The sequence below is a fragment of the Larimichthys crocea genome, chromosome XI (assembly GCF_000972845.2).
Source record: "Larimichthys crocea isolate SSNF chromosome XI, L_crocea_2.0, whole genome shotgun sequence".
NCBI lineage: Eukaryota > Metazoa > Chordata > Actinopteri > Sciaenidae > Larimichthys > Larimichthys crocea.
This window is the reverse complement of record NC_040021.1, coordinates 1,657,688-1,681,344: the sequence shown is the minus strand read 5'-3', so window position 1 is coordinate 1,681,344 and position 23,657 is coordinate 1,657,688. Positions and strand designations below refer to the sequence as shown.

Genomic DNA, 23,657 nt, shown 5'->3' with positions numbered 1-23,657 from the left:
TTTGTTTGTTGCTCTTTCTACTTTGTATCTTCCTGAAGCTGTTCAGTGGAAAAACTAGACAAGGTCACAATTCAGGATGAAGGATTACCATATGCCTTTGGAGGCCCTGCAAGTCCAAAAATAACCGTCTCCACCATGCTTGTGACATCATTTGACCTCTAATGTTCTCATCTTTGCATGTGACCTGTGTCTGTCGCAGAGTGCGAGTGCAATAAATGTGGCACCTCTTCATGCGACGACAGAACCGGAGTGTGTCACTGTAAGCCGGGCGTCACCGGGAGACTCTGCGACCAATGCGAGGTGAGAGGAACCATGTGACTTTGCTCTGTCCAACTGGTATTTCTTCTGGTAGGCTGAGGGGGTTTCATGTGAACCAGAGTTAAGCGATTATCTCAGTTCCAACCTGGGTCTTATTTTTATGGCTTTGTACTATGCAGATCAATTGCTGAGTTCTGGGAATGCAGAGAATTCAAAGAAGTTTGATGGGCCAAGAAACACGATCAGTCGGACATACTGACAGTTGAAGTGTGAAGAGTTGAAAGCTGTTGATGCTGTGTGTCATTTAAAGGTTAATGACAGCCCTGAGCTGTTAAAGTGAAAGTGCTAAAAACAGTTGAACTCTCATTTGATGAATATGGAAGTAACTTAACTGTCCAGTAAAGAACGAAAGATGAAAGCAGTTGAAAATGTCAGTTTAAGGCCTGATTCAGACCAAATCTGCTGCTGCAGCGAAAATGATCATTTGAGTGGGTGTCCTGCATTTAGAGAGACAGATTCAACTTTTGCATAAATTCAACCTGACATCACGCTACAGTGGCCAATCCGGTGATCAGACCTGTCAAACACCTGAAATGTGCAGCCTGAAGTGTCACTATGTCACTATGATACTCTACCTGTTGTGTTCTGGCTCAGTTTATTTAATGTACCCAGCTTCCATGTTTGCCTGGCTCGCAGTCTACACTGCAAAACAAAGACGTTTATTTTGATCCGTGTCTGTTTGAGAGACGGAGAGATGTGTTCAAGTGACATTGGAGACAGTAGAAAGGAGTTAAGGTGTCAGTTGAAGTGCAAACTTTAAAGATTGATGCTGTTGGTGCTGTTTGTAGTTTGCTCAGTTAACTCAAAACAGATGGAAGAGTACGAAAGTAACTGAACTGTCGATTGAAGTACAACAGATGGAAGCAGTTGAAGTGTCAGTTGAAGAAGAAGTGCTTGAGATAGTTGTAGTGCACAGGTCACTAATAGGTGGACCAAGGTCTGCACCCATTCTCTGTCCTGTCCGGACCCAGAGCCGGAAATGACATATCACTGAGTTTTATTGAGTTTTGGTGGAGATTACATTTGTATATGCGACTCTTTTCTGACAGTGTTTCTACACCGCTCAGTGAAAGGGACATCCTACCTGTCTATTGTTGCCATACCTCTTTAGTCCATGTGATAATCTCATAACTCATAGAACTTATAGCAACAACTACCAAAACATAATAGACTGGAACTATCTAGTCTAACTTGATAGTTAGACTAGATATTGGGTTCTAACAATGTTCTTCATTCTTGTAATCTAGGAGGGCTACTCTGGTTTCTCCAGCTGTCAGGGCTGTCGAAGGTGTGAATGCGGAGCAGCTTCCTTTCGCTCCACCTGTCATCCTCTCACACACAGCTGTCCGTGCCGCCCGGGGGCCGGAGGTCGTTACTGCGAGCGCTGCCTCCCAGGCTTCTGGGACTACAGCGCCTCCGGCTGCCAGAGTAGGTCATCTGTCCGTCATACGTCGTGCAAAATGTTTTCTTGGTCAGAACATTCAATGCAGATAAAGCTTTCCCAGAGGAAAAGGCAGCAGCGAGTACTCACGTTCCCACACCCACTAACACAGTAGTGCACATGATGTCAGAGAAGCATCTGCTGAGAGCTGTGACCCTGTGGCCGGAGACTCTCTGTGGAGAGCTGGATGACATCACCATGTAGCCCAAATCTACACACACACACACACACACACACACACACACACACACACATACATACAGCTGCTTAAACCATCAGTCCCACACAAGAGAGGCCACAAGACAGATGTGCAGGCCTCAAGCCAAAACACCATCTGTGGCTCTGAGTATACTGTATGTTTGATAACTGCACTGACCTGTTTCCAGCTGATCAGAACTATAGGCTGGCACTGTGTGATGTATTATATACGCATCTGTTTTTTTTACAGAGTGTGACTGTGAGAGCGGCCACTGTGATATGCACACAGGAGAGTGCCTGCTCGAGGCTGCAACCGTCAACTTGTGCAACACCAGTAAGTGGCAGCTGTAGCAGAGACTCCACTGCTTAAAAAAAAAAGACTAATTATTTGAAATTACAGTTCAAGTCTGCTGTAACGCTGTAATGCACTTCGGTTCTTTGCTTTTTAGGTTGTGATGAGTGCATTTGGCATCTGATTGGGGACTTGCGGCTGTCGAATAAGACACTGGACCAGCTGAAAGTCGGAGTGTTGAACATATCCACTGGTGCTGCTGCCAATGACAGGCTCAAATATTACAACTACACGGCTCATCGACTGCAGGTACAAACACACAAATAGAATTACAACATGCATTAAGTTAAATTTGCATTAGTCAGTATTTTAGATGAACAATGGATCAAACAGCAATGTGGGAAGTGTCACTTATAGGGACTCTGCGGATATTATTAGCCTGTTTTAGCTTATTGTTTTGGTTTAATGGCCTGTAAATGGAAATTGGGGCCAGTTTAACTGCTTTCAGACACCTCTTGGACACAGTGCAACATTTAGCTAAATATATCTTTTCTCAGGAGGTGTGAGAAACCAAAATTATGGAGTCCCCCAGGGGTCATTTAGGGAAAACAAAACCAATGTGGAAATCTATTCAAAGATCACCAATTACCAAGCCACTTAAAGTGAATCCAAAAAGGTTTAACAATCCACGCTGGGTGTTTATTAACCAGACCTGTGGTGGTCTCCATAAAAAACAGAGCTAAAAGGAGAGTACATACTGTATAAATGCTAATGTTGCTTTGTGCCTGCTGGATGTGTAAAAAGGAAATAGTTTACTAACTAACACTAACAAGTTTTATATTATTATCTTGGCTTTATGTGGCCAAAAAAAGATTAATCCAGCTTTAAATATAGACATTTTTTAACTAAATTAAACACAATAGACAATCATTCTTGAAATGCAGTTCACAAACCAATCCTGTTTCTGAGGTTTGTGTTTTTCTTTACACATTCTTTTCACCATTTCTAATCTGTTATAATGTGCTCTATAAATTGGATCCATTTGCTTTGATCCCAGACTCAGTTTCAAGATTGGAGAAACAAGTCCTCTATGATGAAGGCCCAGACTGGGGAGCTGAAGGAGGCCACAGAAGCTGTAGTGTTGGACATCAAACAGCTGGGAGAATCGGTCAGTGATGCTTTCATCTTTCATTTAATGCACATTAACCATTTAAGAGAAGGCTTTAGAAGTTTTCACAGAAATGCCGGCACACATCATTTATTAACACGTGAATGCCAACAAATCCTACACTGACTTACACTGCAGGGATTTGACAACATAACACAGCCTACTAAGTTAAACCTGACATGTTCCAATTATTTAGACTTTGTACAAGATACATGAGAGTCTTCAGAGTCAAGTGACCTCAGCCACTTTCTGACGTGTCATTGATCAGTTTGTGTGGTGGTTTTTCCAGGAGAGTGTGGTGAAGACTCTGGGGAACAATCTGGATAATGACACACTGGACACTTTAACCCAGGCTGAGCAGCTCAACACAAACCTCACTGATCTCAACGTGCGCATTGAAGGTATCAAACAGCTGAAGTGCAACTGATTCATTCGTTCATTTATCAGAGTCTCTTCCTGCAATCATAAGGTTACTCTTCAGGAGAGAATAAATAATTAAAACACCCATATATGCGTGTTAATGTTCATTCACAGAGATGATCCATGACTGGGAGCTGTACAGTGTTCACCAGGATGTGGATCCAGAGGTGATCAGACGGAACACTGAGGTGGCGCAGGGAATGGTGTCCTGGATGAGGAAACTTGATCTGTCCCCGCGAGAGCCCATCGCCACCGACGAGTCGACTGAAGCGCATGACTGTGAGGAGATATGCAGAAACATGCTCTACACACTGGTTGTTTCTTATTAGCCTCATTGACATAGCACTCATGGAATTGTATAACTGATCTTCATATCCAAAGATTACATGTCTCCAGAAAATTCAGAGCAGTTATAAAGTCAAACTTGCTATCTTTAGCTCCTCATTATCCACTATAAGCTGCCAGTACCCAGACAAAGCAGTAGATACTGTAGCCCGTAGCAGTAAAACCCACAAGAGTATTAATTTAAGCAAGTATGTGTTTTATTGCTTCTAAATTCAGCTTTTCATTTGTAAGCCACGACAAAGTTCCAACACAGCTGCAGTGTTTCTTTTTTAAGTTGGATGGCCAGAAGGGACGGCCAGAAACAGCCAATCATGTAGTCGACTGCATGATTGAGTGAGAGAAATAATAATCTGTTTCTGCTGAAATACAAATCTGTCCCAAAAAGCATGTTTGCATGGATGCATGCATGTTTACAACAAACATGTTAACATGCAGATATTTAGCAGGTTTAGCATTTTACCATACTACTAATAGTATGCCATGGTCTCCATCTTAGTTTAGTGTGTTAGCGTGCTAAAATGTGCTAATTTGCATTTAAAATGAAATCCAGTAGAGGCTGATCAGTTCTGCAGGTATTTGCTCATAAACCAGGATGGTGAGATGGTGGCGCCAAATAAAAGACAGGAGATAACATCTAATGTCATGGCATCCAACTTTGTCACTTTTTAAATTTTCTCATTAATTCATTTTATAAATTTAGTGACGTGAAGCCAATGTGGAAGTGCCAAAGAGTGTAGTTCAACACAACACATATCGGATACATACACAGAGACAGTACATATTTAGCACTGGGTCTGCAGGTTAGGGGTCCAATCACAAACCCATGTTTGCTTTTCACTCAGTAACAGACCGTGGCGTCAAAGATGATACTGTAAAGTAACGACTCGTGTTTCTGATTGTATTTCAGTGCTGAGACGTATTCGCCAGTTGGAGAAGAAGTTGATGATCACAGACAGCCGCCTCCCACCTGTCAGGGAGGCTCTGTCCCGCTTCTCCACCCAGCTGTCCAACGCCGAGGGCTTTCTCCAGAAAGCAGCCAGCACCGTCCAAGAGACAGAAAACAGGAACAGAGCCAGCATCCTCAAATTCCAGAGGAGTGAGGTGATTTCCCATGATCCCCCCACTCCCAGACTCCTGCTGAGTGCCACTCCCCTCTCTCATCTCTCCTTCTTTTTATTCTGCATTTGTCAGCATGAAAGCATCAGTCCTGTTAGACAGTTAGCATGGAGTTCCTCCTCTAAGAGCTCTCTGTTTTATCTCCTCGCACAATGTTTTAAACACCAAGTACCTGGACCCAAGAGCCTATCATTAGTATGCACTGAGCAGTTGCAAAAGGCTGTGAGAGAGATATCTAGTTGTCGTTTGTCAGGCATGTCAGAGAAGTCTGTTACTTGTGGTATTTAAGTGCTGAGAACAGAAACACAAAACCATCTATGGGAGTTTAGGACTGTTAGATTCGGAGGAGGCCCGCACAGGGGGAGCAGTGCTGCAATGCTAATTCTTTTCCCATGATAATATCCAGAGCCTACACACATTGACTTTCCCATGATACAGCTCCCTGCCAACACACAGAATTATTACTGTAAGTGTACAGAGGAGACTCATCTTATCCACGTCCAGGAGGCAGAAACAGAACACTGACTGATAACAGATATACCGCATAGAGATATATACCGCAGGAGGATTTAATATAAATCTATCTTAATATGGCCAGAGATACATACTGTGTTATATCTGTCTTGCAATCTCACTGGCAACAGAAATATCACCCTAAAGGCTCAGTGATAGCAGTATTTAAATTAGCTCACAACGATCAGTGGATTTGCTTGGGGGTGAAGGTTGGTTAACACCAAATCCACACTGTTATGGCAATGGACTCTCTCCATTTCACTATGTCAGAGAGCAGAAGGGAGAGTATGTTGAGAAAGACAGCACCAAGAGGAGGAAACTGAGCCTTCAGACATAGATGTTCCTGATTTCCTTCTATTCCAACAAAGAGATCTTCCTCAGGGAGTTGATCTCCAACAACTTTAATGCTTTGTACAACATGAAAGTCTGACTGACCCCTAAAATGGAGAAAGCTATCATAACTTTGTTTGTCTGTCAGCAGGATAACGGTAAAAGCCTGATTTTCATGAATCTTGGTAGAGAGATGCACATCATAGAAGACAAGTTTCTCTTCATGGTACAAAGATCACTGTGAAGAGACGTAAAGTATCCTCTGTAGGTAATCCATCACAACATTTACATGTACGTGGTGGATTACCTGCAGTATTTCATGTTTCCAACTTTTGTAAGTTCCAACTGGAGTGAGATGTAGAAACAATGTGCTGCCTGCCAGATAGCAGACATATCCAAACATACGTGTATGCCAAGGAAAATGGTTGGCAGTGATGTAAATACACATGATTTGTCATAAATGGGTTAAGAAGTGCAGAAAACACTCAGTACAGTCTTTCCACTCGTTGAGTTTATGTGCTGTACTTTAACGGATTTGTTGATTTACAACGGTGTAAAATCACGTGTGTTTGGAATTTGGATCCAGGAAGTTGTGATCCAGGCCCGGTCGTCATGCCCTGGTTGACATTACGGGTCTGCTGTCCAGCAGAACAGCTGCTGCTGAATTCTGTGTGTGTATATGTGTGTGTTATCAGGAATGGAGATCTCCATGATCAGGGTCTCTGCTGTAAATCAATGCCATGAATGGTGCACTAACCAAACATGGAGCCTCTTCTAATCTGGGCTTCTTCCTAGCCTCAGCACAGACTGGTCGACACCAGCCGCAGCCACAGTGCGCACACACTGCTGTGTTACCACAGCCAGTCCGATGTCTCATCATTGTGTCATACTCAGTCATGCAGTGAAATTATCAAACCGGGGATGTTGTTGTTATGCAGTATTCATCACGTCCACACCTAGATGGGCAAGCTGAGTTATAGTTTTACAACTTAGTAATTAAAAAGTTATAAAAGCTAAAACTTTGTCCCACAATTTAGTTTAGTTAATTAATGTCTGGACCCAGAGGCAATTAGCTTAGCTTAGCGTATCTTTGCTTAGCATATGCCTGGAAGCATAAAAGAAAGTTTATGTGCTGTATCTATTTCTTGGTGAACAACAGATGACAGAAGTGACCTCCCAGAGTTTTGTTGCTGCCATGAGGTTGCCAAGCAACCAGCAGAGATGCTGCACACAATGCTGAGACGGATGAAAGGAAGTTGTTGTTCACCAAGAACAGATTCAGGCCCTTGACACAAAACATGTCTAGGGCAACAACGTCACCCTGTTCGAGTCCAGTTGGAGATCCACCTCCGCGTTTCATATCTAGTGTATTACCTAATAAAGGTGTGAAATGATACAGTAGTGTTGGAATGAGTTCTGAATCTTGAATTGTGGCTAACTTTTATCATTTTTGTGCCCCCAGACAAAGCAGGTGAGGGTGGATGAGGACCACGCCGCTGTCATGAAAACACTGGATGCAGCCAGAGGCTTCATCTCTGACACGGAGAGGACAGTGGCTGAGGCGGATGCTATAGTGCAGGTGAGGCCTACATGACTGTGAGGACCAATGACTGTCAGGAGCTGGGGTCAAGGGTGACAATAAAAAACTGTCTGGCTCCCCCACTGTGCAATGATGCTCAGGTTTTCTTTATGGTTCGCTGAATGAGGGAGTACACATCATAATCTAATAGACTTTGATATGGGGCTGCAATATCTCAGAGCCTGCATTGAATTTATTCATGAAATGGATTCCCGAGACGCAGCCCTGTCAGATTCTGAAGCTGGCCAATTTGATTTGGAAGCAATTTGTGGATTGCTGGAGATTGAATAAGCCGTGTTCTCAAACAGCTCTCCCTTTTTAGTCCGTTAGCTCTCTATTGAGTTACTCTGTGGGGGATTACAATCATCCTGAGGTAACAATGTTAGCTCGAAGGTGTGTGTGTGTGTGTGTGTGTCCACATGATGCAAGACGCCGATAATGGGACATAAATGTAGCAGTGAAATGTCCTTGCAAATAGTAAATTAAATATTTCTGTGTATGTATCCGTGTGTCTGTATGTGTACATCTGTGCGCACAGAACGTGACAGAGTACCACGCGGCGATTGATGGCGCCATCCAAAAGCTGACGGAGAAGACCGAGCGTCTCTCACTGGCCGACAGAGATCTGGTGCAGCGGGCTGACGAGCACGCAGAGGAGCTGGAGAAACAGGCCAACGAACTGGAAGAGTGAGACACCATTCTGTGTTAAACTATTAGATCTGTGAAAACAGCTATACCACCTGTCTGATGCACTAAGCCTCATGTCCAAATCAAAATCTCAAAACAGGCTGATTGAAACAGTTGGAAAGTGCTAAGTTTGCAGTCAAACACACAGAGTGACACTGGTAAATCAGTAGACACCCAAGAGGTACAGGAGTGGTGACTGGACCAGGCTTTTATGGTAGGAGTAATTGCTGGATTAGAGACAGATTGCTGAGACCTGAGCAGCCAGACACTCTGCCACATACACACTGCTTGGGAGAGAGAAACCCAGAATGCAGATGGAGAGCACAGAGAAACCCCTTTCACATTACACCAAGTCATTTGATCCATTGTTAATATAAAAATATTGATTAGTAGAGATTTCCATGAGCATTCATGCTATTATGTGTAATATAAAATCGCTCAGATCTATCACATTCTCTCCCTTCAGGGATCTGAGAGAGAGCGATGCCAACGGCTTTGTGCAGAGAGCCATCAGTGCCGCCAACGTCTACAACAACATCGTGAAATACGTCGACGACGCCAACATCACCTCGCTCACCACCCTCGACTTATCCCAAAGAGCCGAAGATGTACGTTATATTACAATAACGCACAGCGTGTATCCACTGTGATTCCCGTCAGCGTTCTGTAGCTTTTGTTACGTGCTCTGTGTTTCAGGCCATCACTGGGATCAACGTGCAGCTCGATCACCTTGTAACGCAGAGCGACAACGTCTTCAAGGAGTCTGTTTCATTACATTCAGAACAAATTGGTATGGGGCCTTCATAGAGTGAGATATCAGTGTTTCTATAGTTAATGTGTCACTATCAGATGGCCCTCTGACTTTTACTGTATCTCTGTAACAGAGGTAGAAGGCGAGGTGATTGACAAGCTGAAATACATTGAGGAAACCAAAGAGACCATGGAAAAGAACACCCAGAAACTTGCAGAAATAGTGGAGGGTATCAGTGGAATTCATAAAGGTAAGACAATACTAGGTTTTAAGATAATGGATGTGTGGATAATTCACAGTCTCAGAAATACTTTCTTCCAAATAAAAAATAGTTCCTGCTCACAGTCAGGGTTGTATGTTGTCAAGGGACACTGTTTCTGACAAGACAAGTAGACTTTTTTAGATATTTAGATGAGCTGACCATTTTAAGAACTGACATCAGGCTACTTTTCACCATCAACCAAAAGACCTTTCTCACCCTCTGTATCCATTTACAGACAGAACACCACAGCGACTGGAGTTCACCCTGAAGGTGGCTGGGGAGACTCTCAACCGTTCAACAGAGGTTCTTGAAACTGTCACCCCCATCACCACCAAGGTGGAGGAGTGGGCCAACAACATGAGAAACAACGAATACTCTACAGATGCTTACGAGCAGGCCGTCAGGTCTGCCGGGGAAGCAGGTATCATGACCATCATCAAAACCATTTAAATGTCTTAGTATTTTCACAAGTTTCTTTATGTATGTTGTGTTCACTTTCTTGTTTCCTTTCATTCAATCTAATTTCTAGTGGAGAACCTGAATGTGCTCGTTCCTGAGCTGCTGGACAAGCTGAAGGTTGTTGAGGAGAAGAAGCCTGTGAACAACGTGACCACCAACATCATAAGGATCAGAGAGCTCATAGCCCAGGCCAGGAGTGTGGCCAAGAAAGTTAGTTCATGACTTTGAACATGCTCATATATGCTTATTTAAGACAGTTTCCTATTTTTGAACCATCAAGGATGTGTACAGTACACACACCACAATCTCATGATGGCTCACACATGTAACAAATTGTTGAAAACCATAGGATTTAGATAAGTATTCTTTAGAATTTGTAAGCAAACCGTTTGAATCGCATCAGATTATCGCATGTGTGAACCTTTTACCACCAGACACTATAACAACAGTATAATAATACACATCATGTGGTTCTATTTAAGGTCAGTCACTTGATAGATGCTAATAGCTAACAAATAGCTTTCTTTCTTGGGATATTCAATATGTTCCATGCAACACTTTTTGAGTTTCAATTTCTGGCATAAAACAGCTCACTGTAAGTTTGAACTCATTTTGGTTTGTGTTCTACCCCAGGTCCAAGTGTCAATGAAGTTCAACGGTCAGTCCTCAGTGGAGGTTCATCCTCACAGCAACCTGGAAGAACTGAAGACAGTGACGTCCATCAGCTTGTTCATAAGGGTGGATCCTGACAAGGACCCCATCGAGGATCGTTTCATCTTCTATCTGGGAGACAGAAATGTGAGGAATCCTGGGAAAACTTTGCTTTGCCATTTGGAGTTAATGAGCAAAAAAACAAAACAAATGCCTACCAGGAAGAATGTTAAGTGGATACAGATGGGAGCCATTCCATAAAGTAGAAGCATTTGTGGGGAACATTAAGCTCACTACTCTAAAGTATGTGACATTCTTCCATGTTGAATAGATGCTAGTTATCAAGGAGGTTTTAGGGTGGGTATGTGGCCCAGATCTGCTGCTGAAACTTCACAAACTCGCACCCAGGGGCCCAGGGCAAAGATGAAAGGCAGGGAGCAGCTTGTGGACATGAATACTTTGTTGTGATCATGGAGGCAAGAATGACAGGCTTTGAAAGTGCACAGTTGTCCCCCTTTTGAAAAGGTCTCCAAGAGACGCCCGTGACAATAGTGCATGTGTGCGCCTTCAAAGTTGGAGTTCATTTACATAAATACCGTTAGCTCCTGCCCACCGGGGCACAGAAACACTGCAGCTACCCGATGTAAGGCCTCTCTGTTCTCTTTAACGACAATTCACCTTGGTGATTTCACTGCCACTGTAATGTATGCGGTGCTGTCTGCCTACAGCTTTTCACTGTAAAGAATGGGCTCAGCAGGAGTCCTATTGGTAGAGTGGTGTTTTTGAAACTGCGTTATTTCAAGGTGAAATAACATCAAATATTATCATTTCCCTGCTGGAAACTCATACCACAGTGGTCAACCGTTGATGGGAAAATGAGCAGGTTATGAACTCACCATGATGAAACATACTATGAGGTTTGTCTGCTGTGTTTTGCTCACAGGGAAGGAAAGACTACATGGGGCTGGCCATCAAGAATGACAACCTGGTGTTCGTGTACAACCTTGGCGGTGAAGATGTTGAGATCCCGCTGAGTTCAAAGCCTGTCAGCCAATGGCCCGCGGTCTTCAACTACATCAAAGTGGAGAGGTGATGAATTTTAGGCCTCATAAATAAAGAATCACTCGCACAAACAGATCATCTCTTTGCAGGTTGCTGTCCAGAGAAACATCCTCTGTCTAATATTTTCCCACCTTCTGTGTTACATCCCCTTCACATCCCCCGTCATGGACCACTGTGCTTTAGCATCTAACTTCATAATTTAACTATAATGGAACTATAAAGTAATTTGTAATTGGTAATTATGCTAATGATGATAGCGGACCTACTGATAAACAAGTGGTTCAAAGAAACAATTTCCAACAGGTTTGTGCAGTCCAAAGGGTTGGCTAATTCAAAAAGTAAGAGAGCTGTCCGATAAGAATACAAACATGTTCCGTTGTCTCACAGACTGTATGTTTGTACTGTTTGCTTGCAGGCTGGGCAGACATGGCAAAGTCTTCCTGACCATCCCCAGTCAGAGCTCCACAGACGAGCAGAAGTTCATCCAGAAAGGCGAGGCTCCAGGCACCGACTCACTGTTCGATATCGACCCCAAGGATATAGTGTTCTTTGTTGGTGGTGTCCCACAAGATGTGAAGGTAATGCCTCTTACAAACATTGTTTAATGTAAATCAATCCTTATTGAATCATCTGTTTTGTCCTAATTTTTTTTTTTTTTTTTAAATTAACTAGCTTCCACCTCCTCTGAGTCTTGCTCCTTTCGTGGGCTGCATCGAGTTGGGCTCACTGAACAACGATGTGATCAGCCTGTACAATTTCAAAGAAACTCACAAAATGGATGTCATTACATCAGTACCATGCCCCAGGTACACATTTGAATTGTCGGACCCAAGGTCAACAAATTTATGTTGGGCCCTACTGACCCCCCTCATCTGGGCTTACCACTCAATATGTCACCTCCAACGTTTTCAGTCCTAAATATCATCTCTCCTTCTACCCTCAGGTACAAGTTGGCATTTTCTCAGAGTCGTATTACCAGCTACCTGTTTGATGGAACAGGCTACGCACTCATCAATAATATTGAGAGAAGGGGCAAATTTGGTGTTGTCACAAGATTTGATATTGCAGTGCGAACTGTCGCAAACAATGGCGTTCTTTTCCTCATGGTCAACGCAGTAAGTCTCCAGAGAAACACATCATTTGTTAAATGTCGCTCCACTGTGACCCTTTGTTTGACCCCAGACTGAAGATGAAATGTAGAAGTATGTTTAGTCTTCATTATTCATTGCAGCTTAAATGTCACAGGCATATTCTAATTCATTTTGTCTTCTTCGTTTTAGGATAAATATTTCCTTTTAGAGTTAAAGAATGGCTTTCTACGCCTCATGTATGACTTTGGCTTCAGCAGTGGGCCACAACTTTTAGAGGAGAACTTACCAAAGCTCCAGATAAATGATGCACGATACCATGAGGTAGATTCCTTTTTTTTCAGTTGGTTTGACAGTTTCAACTTGGACTTGTGAATGTGTTACGGGTTGCTATAACTGTCGGTGTTTGGACAGGTGTCAGTGATTTACCATCAGTCAAAGAAGGTAATCCTACTGGTGGACAAGAGCCACATAAAATCTCTGGAGAATCCAAAAACCACTCTGCCTTTCTCAGATATCTACATAGGTGGAGCTCCCTCGAGCGTTCTCAAATCTAGGTGAGTTAAGTATGCGACGTAATCATTCTTCTGTCATGGGCGAACTTCAACCAATCAAATCAATAAACTACATAACGTATTCAAATTCATACTGTAGCCAGCGGGAAGAAGGGTGAAAACAGCTTTTCCATCAAGAAAAGACTTCGGTGTCGAAAACTCTAAAAATGCTAACCTCTTTAGTAGCTGCCATTGTTGTTCTCAAATCTAAAAAGGGAGCTACATTCAACAGGTCTACATGAATGTTGCTGTCTGTATTGGATGCGTAAATAAAGCAACATATCAGCAACGTCTTAAAGTGTTATAACTTACGAAACTAATATATGAGAGATGTGTTTTTAGTTTGTTGTAGACTTCCTCTGCCCCCAAGTGGCCAAAAAAGTATATTATTATTGCAGCTTTAAAAAGAAAGTTTGGTTTTCATTTTAAAGTTTCAACTCATTGTAAACATTTAGGGCCAGTCTAAGAAAACCAGCAGCTATTGTCTGACAACGATTTAGCATTCATATGCACACATCTGTTTATAGAGATTCCTTAGAGTCTGGACAAGCCCCACTTTGCAATCTGGCACCAGGAGAAGGATGTTTTAAACTTAGATATGTTGCATAGTGCAGCTTGAAATTTCACTTTATAATAGTGACAGTATGTGTATCACCACAGGCCTGAGCTGTCTGCTTCCATGGGCCTGAAAGGCTGTGTGAAAGGTTTCCAGTTCCAGAAAAAAGACTTCAACCTGTTGGAGGAGCCTGGCACCATTGGCATCAGCAGTGGCTGCCCTGAGGAGTCCTTTGTAAGTGTTCCCTCCACCACTTCACACAGACAGTGATGATGCACTGCACAAGTCAATGCCGAAGATGGATGAAGCGTAGATAGCACACACAGTCTCACAAATATCCACACACACAAACTTTCACTCTCAATCTAGAGATAATAATTGGCTGTTCTAGTTGAACAGCTTTCACATGAGACAATCGATATTCCCATCACTGAACTGTAAGCTGAGCGGGGTTGGAAAGGTAATAGGTGATGAATGTGATGTGTGTTTTTATTTTGACAGATGTCCCGTAAAGCCTATTTCACTGGAGAGAGCTACCTGGGATCCACAGCAAAAATTTCACCCTTTGACAGCTTTGAGGGAGGACTTAACTTTAGAACTCTGCAGCCCAGCGGACTTTTGTTTTACCACAGTGACGGGGTATGCACCAATCTATGTCTTGATACATATGGAGAAAAGTTTTACAACATTTTAGAAAGTGATATAATGCAATATTCTTCATGTAATTTCAAAGCATTAAAGGTCCAGTGTGTAACGTTTAGGAGAATATATAATATAATATAATATTCATATGTTTTTATTTGTGTTTAATCACCTGAAAATAAGAATTATTATGTTTTTTTTACTTTAGAATGAACCTTCAATATCTACAGGTCTTCAGAGTCCACCATGTTGAACCACTATGTTTCTACAGTAGCCCAGAACAGACAAATTAAAAACTGGCTCTAGATAGGACCTTCACATTATTTACACTTTTCACAGCCACTGTAGTTTCTCCATCACACTAGGAAGGAGATGGTGAGGTGAGGGGTATTCAGTAGGTTGCAATTTGCAGCAACGCTACACATGACACTTAAGATTTTGGACAATCACAAGAATTAATTTGTGAAAAAAAAGCACAAATCACACAAAAGAATTTTCCTTGTTTTTGTTTTTGTTCTTCTCCTTACTTGTGGTCTAAACTGGTTTTCCTTTTATTTTTTCTTCACGTCAGTCTGATGAGTTCAGCATCTCCCTGGAGAATGGAGCAGTGGTTCTGAACTGCAGAGGCACGCGAGTTAAATCACACAAGAAGCAATACAATGATGGAAGGACACACTTCTTAGTGGCCTCAGTGAACCATCAGAAGTGAGTATTTAAAACAGCTCATTTGTTCTCAGCGGCTCATAGCTGGATTGGCTTGAGAGTGCGTCAGAGATATTTCAGTTCTACACATGGCTGTAGGTTGCTTTGAAATTTGTAATCCAGCATGCACATGCTGATGGAAAGACCAGCGATGGTTATGTGCAAATAAGAAACAAGACTGAAAAGGTGGGGCTAATAAAACTGAATATTAATAACATACTCATATGGCAGTGTGGCAATATGAGCCAGCACAAACGGGAAATCCTGTCATAGCAATGTGGCTTTATTGAACGTTACATCCAGTTCACCACCCTGAGTATCACCAGGAAGTAGAAGTTAGAAAAGAAAACAATGACTGACTGATTGTACTGTTCACTTCAGGTATTCAATATTGGTGGATGACAAAGACAAGCAGGACAAGAAACGTCCATCATCAGCCACAAGATCCACATCAGGTTCTGCTGTGAAGACCTTCTACTATGGAGGGTCTCCAAGCAGCAGCTTCAAGAACTTCACAGGCTGCATCAGCTACGCCTACATCAACAGGTAAATGACCAATGAACAGCCACTACTGCAAAGAATAAGAGGGTATGAACATGGAATTTGTTACTATGGAGACGTGTTGGAGTGTTGAGAGCAGCTGTCTTTCTGTCTGTATTTCCATAGACAGGACCGGGACATTGAGCCTGAGGACTTCCAGCGGTACACAGAGAATGTCAAGACCTCTCTGCAGGAGTGTCCAGTCCAGCGTCCCCCTGCTGCTCTGCTGTCAAGGCAAAGGGAGCACACATCTGGAGGCAGACAGAGCCAATCGCACAAGGTAATGTGATTGATATGATATGATTTTATGGAGGATTTTTTGAGTGCAATAATCTGGACCATTTTGACATCCAATAAATACTCTCACAGGTTAGCAGGGAGTCCAGCCTCCCTATGGGGCTGATGGAACTCAAGAGTGATGACCAGGAGCCATCAGAGGTGAACGCAGAGCCCTGCTACCTCTCCTCAAGTCCCAGAGCCACCCGCCAAGCCTTCCACTACGGCGGCATTGCCAACAGCAGGCAGCACTACACAGAACTCCCAGACTCCCTTTCTGAGAGGTAATGTCACACGAAGAACTCTTTACAAGTAACCTCGAGGTCACGTCTGGTCAAAAGCTCACTCTGCACATGTACTTTCAAAGAATTCTTTCTGTCTGCACGCTTGACTAAATGCACCTACCACCTCCCAGGTCCCACTTCTCCTTGTCCCTGAAGACCAACTCGTCCTTTGGCCTCATCTTTTATGTATCTGATGTCCAAGAGGACAACTTCATGGCTCTCTTCCTGGCCCATGGGAAGCTTGTGTACACCTTCAATGTAGCAGACCAAAGAGTCAGAATCAGGAGTGAGGAGAAATACAATGACGGTGCATGGCACAATGTAAGTTCTCTCAATCTGTATGCACACATGGGTGCATGCATGTTAAGTTATGTGTCAACCATTTTTACAGTGACAACCTGTCCTCTTCTCCTACTGAAGGTTATTTTTATCCATGATGGGAGTATGGGCCGGTTAATAATTGATGGGCTGACAGTGCTGGATGGCAGAGCTCAGGGAAGCGACGTCTCCTGGCGAGTGAGCAGTCCCATCTATGTCGGAGGAGTCCCTCCAGGGAGAGCCCAGAAGAATGTTCCGGTATGTGTTAAATGTCTACACTATGTACCCCCTGGCATAGTGCACTTATTTCAGCAAGGTAGTGTCGTTTCAGTTCGTGTACGGCTGTTGTGACCTTACCAGAAATGACTGTCACAACATTTTACCGCCAACATTTGAAAATATAAATGTAAAACATACGCACACTGAGACTTGCACATTGCAGTATTCACCCTTATTGATTCAGCTCCAGCAACTTCCTTGACTCCTTTTTCATAATACCGGTGCTCCCTCCACCTGCGCTGCATGTCCAAAATGGTGACCAGTCAGGGCGAGAAGCATGTAGAGCTCCACACTTAACTCAGCTTATGAGGCATCTGAAAATCAGAATTCTTATATTTTTGTGGCCATAGAATGAGCATTTTCTATCCAAAGATGCCGCAGGTCTGCCACAGTGCGCCATGTTGAACCTCCATGGTTCTACAGTAGCCCAGAATGGACAAACTAAGCACTGGTATAGATTGGGCCTTTTACATTCTACCATAGTTTCATGCTAGGAAGCAAAGGGTGTGGTGAGGGGGTTACGATCATCAATTACACTAGATGCCCTTATATCCTGCACCCTGCTCTTTTAAGTACCCACAATCCATCCAGTCATGACTTACCCTACCTGTTGCATTTAAGCAATTACAGCAGTAACAGAATATCAGAATAAATGCAGTGCATTTGAAGCACATCATAATTAATTTCATACAAAGCATCACTTATCAAACATAACATCATATTTTGCATATACACAGATGGTTGGATCTAGGTGCATCTGTCTAACTTATCATATTATAAAAAATGTACCATAAAATATAAATATGAATACAAAATATGAATACAAATAGGCATTACGTTTACTTTTGTATGTAGCTCAGATACATCCATCTATGTATATACTGAATATACATTCACCCATTTTCCATAACTGCTTTCCTCTGAGTCGCCGACCCCAGCTGGATTTAGGTGAGAGGCTGGGGACACCCTGTTGCAGCACTAACACACAGAGACAAACAACCATTCACACCCACATTCACACCTATGGACAATTGAATGCAGTCAGGAAGCCGGAGTAAGCGGAGAGAACCAACGCAGACATGAGGTTCCTGGTTTGAACCTCTGTGTGGAGTTTCTGAATGTATGCATTGCATTTCATATAAAGCACTACACCTCCTATTGAGAATTTCATGTAGGGCACTTCAGGAATTAAATATACACCATATAAAATGTAACATTAAGTATGCTGTGCACTTTTCAAACAAACTTCTTGCTGTGAGGCGACAGAGGCGTCAATGCACTCTCCTATTCCAAATGTGACATGCTTAATGTTGAAGGGCAGTGTTCTATATGAAAAGCTGAATTCAAAGTGCTCTATATGAGGAGACTGAGGTGCATACATTCAGATAGTTTTGTATTATTGTTCTGATTGATCATGGCACGACTGGATGAATTGTAATATGCTGACTCTGTTTATTTGATCAGAAGTCTGAGGCAGAGCCTCACTCTCAAATAAAAATGTCTCTGTGGTCGTGCAGATTTATACTTGGAAAAGATTTAACTTTAAAGACACACAGCATGGGTCAAATGGAACACATGAATATTCTATGAAGGTCTATTGCTCTGAATAAAACAGTACGCTCTCACAAATCTCTGTAATTTATAACCTCTTTGGAATCTTCCGGAGCATACCGGCAGACATCCAGCTGTGCTGTTCCCACAGACAGCAGGAAGTCACCATTGTGACCCTCTTCCCCTTAGAACTCAACAGGAAGACATCCTCTGATTCTTTTAAAGCAGTATTGGTTTTCTTTCACATTGTACATTGTCATTTCACCCATTGTTATTGTAAAAATAATGACCAGTGCAGCTTTAAAGAGTCATAAAGTCAGCAAGGTGACTCTGAGTCAAAGTCATATCTATCTAAAGTTAGCTATGCTAAATTGCTGGCATGACTATGTATTGAACTGGAGAATTGTGTTTTATTTGTTGATATTATGATATGTGTCGTCTCTTCAGAAAAACTCTGCGTACAGTTTTACCGGTTGTTTGAAGAACCTTCAGCTCGACGGCCAGTGGCTGTCCTCCACGGTGGAGACTTTCGGGGTCACTCCATGCTTCGAGGGATTCTCTGAGGCGGGAACATACTTCTCAGAGGAAGGAGGATACATCGTGCTTGGTACATTTTTAGTATTTTTTAATGGGAAAAAAAGACACAGGCCTTTTCCAACAGCTTTTAAACTAAAGTGTTCAATCTTTCTTTTCAAATGTAACACCATGTGTGTTTGGCACCATCCACAACTCTTTGCAAACTGAACATCTGTCACATTACATGGCTCATTAGATTTCCTTTTGGAAAACTCACAAACCCCTCTGGTCTTTCACCATTCCGTGTGCATGGAGAGAGTTTGGTTGGGCGAGGGAATGCGATACCCTCAGTGCAGCTGTGGTGAAACTGGGTCTCTGCTGAGAGGATGGGGGGTGTGGGGGTCTAGAGCCCAGAGGAACTGAGCTGCAGCTGTTGGACGAGTAGAGTAATTTCACACATGCACACACCACGGAGAAACATGACTGATTAATGCGACAAAAAGGTGAGGTCCGGAGAGGATAAGCTACCCACAAGTCACTTCATCTTGCTCTTTTGTCACCCTCAGATGAAACGTTTGACCTGGGGCTAAGGTTTGAGTTGGTGATGGAGGTGCGCCCCCGTGTGGCATCTGGGGTGCTACTGCATGTGCGCTCAGCAGACGGATATTTCACTATATACATTCATCAAGGGGAGGTAAGTCATCTGCACACTCAGGTCAGGTTATGCTCATCAAAAATGCATCTTCTCCTCAGAAAGTGTGGATACAGCATTAGTGTGTGTTTGCAGGTGGTGGTTCTTGTGAACGATGGGTCTCATGAGTTCTTCACAAAGGTGGCACCGAGACAGAGTCTGTGTGATGGCAACTGGCACAGAATCACTGGTGAGAACTTCTGAATTAATACTCAAATCCAATTAAAAGAAATCATGACAGAGGGGCGGTGTTTAGCTCAGTTGGTAGAGCAGCCGCCCCATGTACAAAGGCTCAGTCCTTGCTGTGGAAGCCCAGGGTTTGAATCCAACCTGTGGCTCTTTCCTGCATGTCATTCCCTGTCTCTCTCTCCCCACATTCCTGTCACTCTTCAGCTGTCTCTGTCAAATAAAGCTTCAAAAGGCCAAGAGACAGAGAGGAACGCTGAAAAGTTGTCAACAATAGCTATGATTTATTTTTTCAGATATGTCCTTTCAACATTTTATTCTGTTGAATGGTTCTGCATGTACGTAACAAGTATACTAAATAACATTGTTGTAGTGCTTTGATCGGTCTAGGTCTTCAAACCAGGCTCAAGACCTCTTTTTAAAGGCCTCAGTCTTGTCTCGGAATCAACTGCATTTTTACTCGGTCTCATCTCAGACCAAGAGGAATCTAGATTTGAGTTGAAGACCAAAACTGTGGAGATATCATTTAATTGCCTGTGTATTTTCTGATTTATTTGTTAACTGTCTGGGAGTAGGAATACAATGTGGTTCCCTAAACCACAAAGAAGTTTCATGAATATTAGCTACCTACTGTAAGTAGGCTATATACCGTCTGGTCTTGATCTTGCCTTGGTCTCGCAATACCTTTGTTTTGATCTTGACTTGGTCTCAACCCCTCAAAGTCTTGGTCTTGTCTTTGTCTTGATACACTCTGGTCTTGGTCATGACTTTTAGTTGGGCTTGACTACAACATTGCTAAATCTGTCACATCAGTGATGTTAATGCAGAAGCAAAGTAAAAATGTGTTTATGTAGCAGCCTCATAGAGGAGACATCTTTGAACAGCAGTGCATAAGGCATAAAATACAGACATAATATAACAAATGATTATATAATATATAACATATCAATATAACAAAATAAAGTAAAAACTCAACAAAGTCATGGCTTGAGCTGCACAACAGACCTTTTATAGACCCTGGTTGAAAGCTTCACACAGCCCTCTGCACAGTATGAAATGCTGTCAACGCACAGCTTCACTGTTTTTTTAAAGTTTGTTTTACGGCTCTTAACTTTGTCAGCACTGGTCAGTCGTTTCTAGGACCACTTGATCTCACACACCATTCACAAAACCGTGAGTTTTGCCGCTGTTAACCAAGGATTAAAAAATGATGTAACAGCTCTCAGCTCAGGCCCTCAGCTGCCCATCATTATTTTTCAAGCACCAACATGAAGTCAGCACAAATATTGCGCTGCTGTGACTTTGCCTTTCACTGATTAGCATTGCCAAAAATAAACCTCATGCTGCAAGTCATGCTTTACATGGGGATTTTAAATACAGTTGGATTTTTTTCCACATTGTCATCAAAACAAATCTATAACTCATAAAAGGATTTAAATCATGTTTTGGACACTCGCTGACTGATTTACTCAATTACTGTACTCCAGTGATTTAGTACTATTCTTTAAAATGTTAAATATCTTGACATTTAGACTCTAATATGGTTCAAGCTCCAGAGAGATCCTACACCTCCCATAATGCAACTCAGCAATGGCCTTTTGACATAAAACTAGACCTCCCATTGAGGCTGAATTCTCATGTATTTTATTTCAAAGTCTATTCCCACGGTTTAAAATGCAGGCTTCCTGTTACAAATGTGCAGGCTCCAGGCCAAAGTAAAGATCGTCCTGATGACATCACTATGAGGTTTTTAAAGCTCCCTCCAGAGCCATAGAAGAAACTCTACAGCTGTTTTCACAGACTGAGGAGTTCTAACTATGACGTTTGAGGAAATCATCTTAAAGGTTTTCTATACGACCAGACTTCACTGACAGAAACTGTAATTTTACTAGATTATCTAGATAATCCTAAAACACCAACTGCACAGTAAGAAAATAAAACTCACTGTTAAAATAATAAATCAGATGTGTAAATATTCTCAAAACAGGCTGCTGTTGTTCTTACCACTGACAGGCTCTGATTCTTATTCTGTGTGTGACAATGTGATGAAAAGGAACAGAACAGAGATAAAGCTTTTATTTAACCAGAAATAGGTGTCACTCCATTGACAAAAATGGTAATTTTACCTTGTAAACTTTGCAACTTTATTCAAAGTGGACAGAAACACCAAAAAAACATGATGTTATCCGTTCCACTGTCTTTCCAACAATCACTCTGGTTTGGTCAAAATAAATCACCTTTACTCACTGATGTAAATGAGAAAAACATCTGTTTCAGTGGCTTCCTCAAAGCCAAGAGTTCAACAACACATGTACGGACAGGCAGCGAATATAAACAATGTTCAGGCATCAAAAGAATAGACAGTATATCCTTCAGTGTGTAAAATAGGTGATGTGCCTCTTTAAAACTCTGCTTTCATGGTTTCAAGTTGCTCATTTGTACTTAAGTACTTTTAAATGCAGGACTTTTTAGGCTAAACTCTTTTCTGTCCTCATTGATCTTAGTGATCCGGGATGCCAATGTTGTCCAGCTGGATGTGGACTCTGAGGTCAACCATGTTGTGGGACCTCTGAACCCAAGCTCCACAGATACCAAGAAGCCCGTGTTCATTGGTGGAGCTCCAGGTGAGCCAGGAACACATTTGTTTTTCTTCTGTTATACTGACTGCACATCTCTCTAATCATGTGATGCACTCTTCCTCCTCCCAGATCTTTTCCTCCCAGATGGCGTTGCAACCAGGAAGGCCTACGTGGGCTGCATGAGGAACCTGACCATCAATAACAGCCAAGTGAGCTTCAGCAAAGCTGTCCTGGTCAGTGGAGCAGTCAGCGTTGGAACCTGTCCAGCAGCATAAAACTTCACGCCATCATTGTCCCCAATACAGCACTGACCAAACATTAAAACCCTCTGTGTGTGTCAAACATAACCGTTGAGAGAAGTACTGTCACTGTTGCTTTCACCTGTTGTCAGATATTTGTCCTTGTTTTTGTCTTTTGTCATTTCATGTTCATTGTTTTACATGATATGTCTCATCCCTAGAAAACGACCAAATCGCCCAAGTTAAAAATAATATCCAGAAAAGAAACCATCACTTAAAGAGAATGTGAGCAGATTTCAGGTTCAGTACCATCCTGACAAACCTACAGTGTCCTGAAATTTAGACTACAATTATTTCTCTGTAGAAGAAGAGAATTCTTTATCACCTGAATGTCACATTTTTTCTACAAGCTTGTGTTCAAAAATGTCCTTTTTGTACTGGTTTATTTCTGATAAATAAAACAAATATTTTACATCCATGTAAAGCTTGGCTTTTTTCTTTGTATTATTCAAAGTCAATATTGCAGTGTTTCAAAAAAATAAGAAGACAAAGCATGACTTTAGTTAAACTTGCTGAAGGAGCCCCCACAGTCTCACGCAGGTGGTAAGAGGAGCTGTTCATGATGGATGTCATCTTTGCTAACATCCTCCTCTCCCCCTCTTCCTCTATGGAGTCTAGGGGGCAGTCCAGGACAGAGCCGGCCCCAGTTTTTTGAGTCTTTTCCTGTCTCTCTCCATGCTTGCCCCTCCCCAGTAGATAACTGCAAAGAATAATGCAGATGTCATCGGAGTCATAGAAGGTTTCAGTCATTTTCTTGTTGTTTTTGAGTGCTGATTACATTTTTGTAACATCAGGGACACCAAAACTGAGCTGCTGCCTGGATAGACATATTCAAGTGATTTTTGTTATGGAATTTTCTATCCTTAGGTAACACAAGGTCACGTGTGGGCCTTGAGGTCCTCGGCAATATTAATTGTTTGTCTTTGACTAGGTGCCAGTGTCTAATTCTCCTTGGCCAAGCGTCAATAAATAATACAGCATGAGACATCAGAGGCTCCTGAACA

General features: G+C 42.4%; 1 protein-coding gene across 1 annotated transcript in view; it reads left to right on the top strand.

Annotated features, from left to right (window-relative positions):
- lama4 (laminin, alpha 4) overlaps positions 1-23,071 on the top strand; it is a 31,046-nt gene extending 7,975 nt beyond the window's left edge. Inside the window, exons 6-40 of the mRNA XM_010735896.3 lie at positions 200-300; positions 1,566-1,746; positions 2,208-2,291; positions 2,407-2,558; positions 3,307-3,417; positions 3,707-3,818; positions 3,952-4,116; positions 5,090-5,283; positions 7,604-7,720; positions 8,259-8,407; positions 8,874-9,015; positions 9,104-9,197; positions 9,292-9,408; positions 9,656-9,841; positions 9,950-10,089; positions 10,513-10,677; positions 11,474-11,619; positions 12,008-12,170; positions 12,265-12,398; positions 12,536-12,707; positions 12,873-13,004; positions 13,095-13,237; positions 13,895-14,024; positions 14,292-14,429; positions 15,004-15,137; positions 15,516-15,680; positions 15,801-15,954; positions 16,044-16,234; positions 16,366-16,555; positions 16,655-16,810; positions 18,830-18,989; positions 19,465-19,592; positions 19,686-19,779; positions 22,280-22,399; positions 22,484-23,071. Of these exons, the coding sequence (XP_010734198.2) occupies positions 200-300; positions 1,566-1,746; positions 2,208-2,291; positions 2,407-2,558; positions 3,307-3,417; positions 3,707-3,818; positions 3,952-4,116; positions 5,090-5,283; positions 7,604-7,720; positions 8,259-8,407; positions 8,874-9,015; positions 9,104-9,197; positions 9,292-9,408; positions 9,656-9,841; positions 9,950-10,089; positions 10,513-10,677; positions 11,474-11,619; positions 12,008-12,170; positions 12,265-12,398; positions 12,536-12,707; positions 12,873-13,004; positions 13,095-13,237; positions 13,895-14,024; positions 14,292-14,429; positions 15,004-15,137; positions 15,516-15,680; positions 15,801-15,954; positions 16,044-16,234; positions 16,366-16,555; positions 16,655-16,810; positions 18,830-18,989; positions 19,465-19,592; positions 19,686-19,779; positions 22,280-22,399; positions 22,484-22,629 (5,006 nt within the window). The 3' untranslated portion in view covers positions 22,630-23,071. The remainder of the gene's footprint in view (positions 1-199; positions 301-1,565; positions 1,747-2,207; positions 2,292-2,406; positions 2,559-3,306; positions 3,418-3,706; positions 3,819-3,951; positions 4,117-5,089; positions 5,284-7,603; positions 7,721-8,258; positions 8,408-8,873; positions 9,016-9,103; positions 9,198-9,291; positions 9,409-9,655; positions 9,842-9,949; positions 10,090-10,512; positions 10,678-11,473; positions 11,620-12,007; positions 12,171-12,264; positions 12,399-12,535; positions 12,708-12,872; positions 13,005-13,094; positions 13,238-13,894; positions 14,025-14,291; positions 14,430-15,003; positions 15,138-15,515; positions 15,681-15,800; positions 15,955-16,043; positions 16,235-16,365; positions 16,556-16,654; positions 16,811-18,829; positions 18,990-19,464; positions 19,593-19,685; positions 19,780-22,279; positions 22,400-22,483) is intronic.
- Positions 23,072-23,657: the final 586 nt, after the last annotated feature.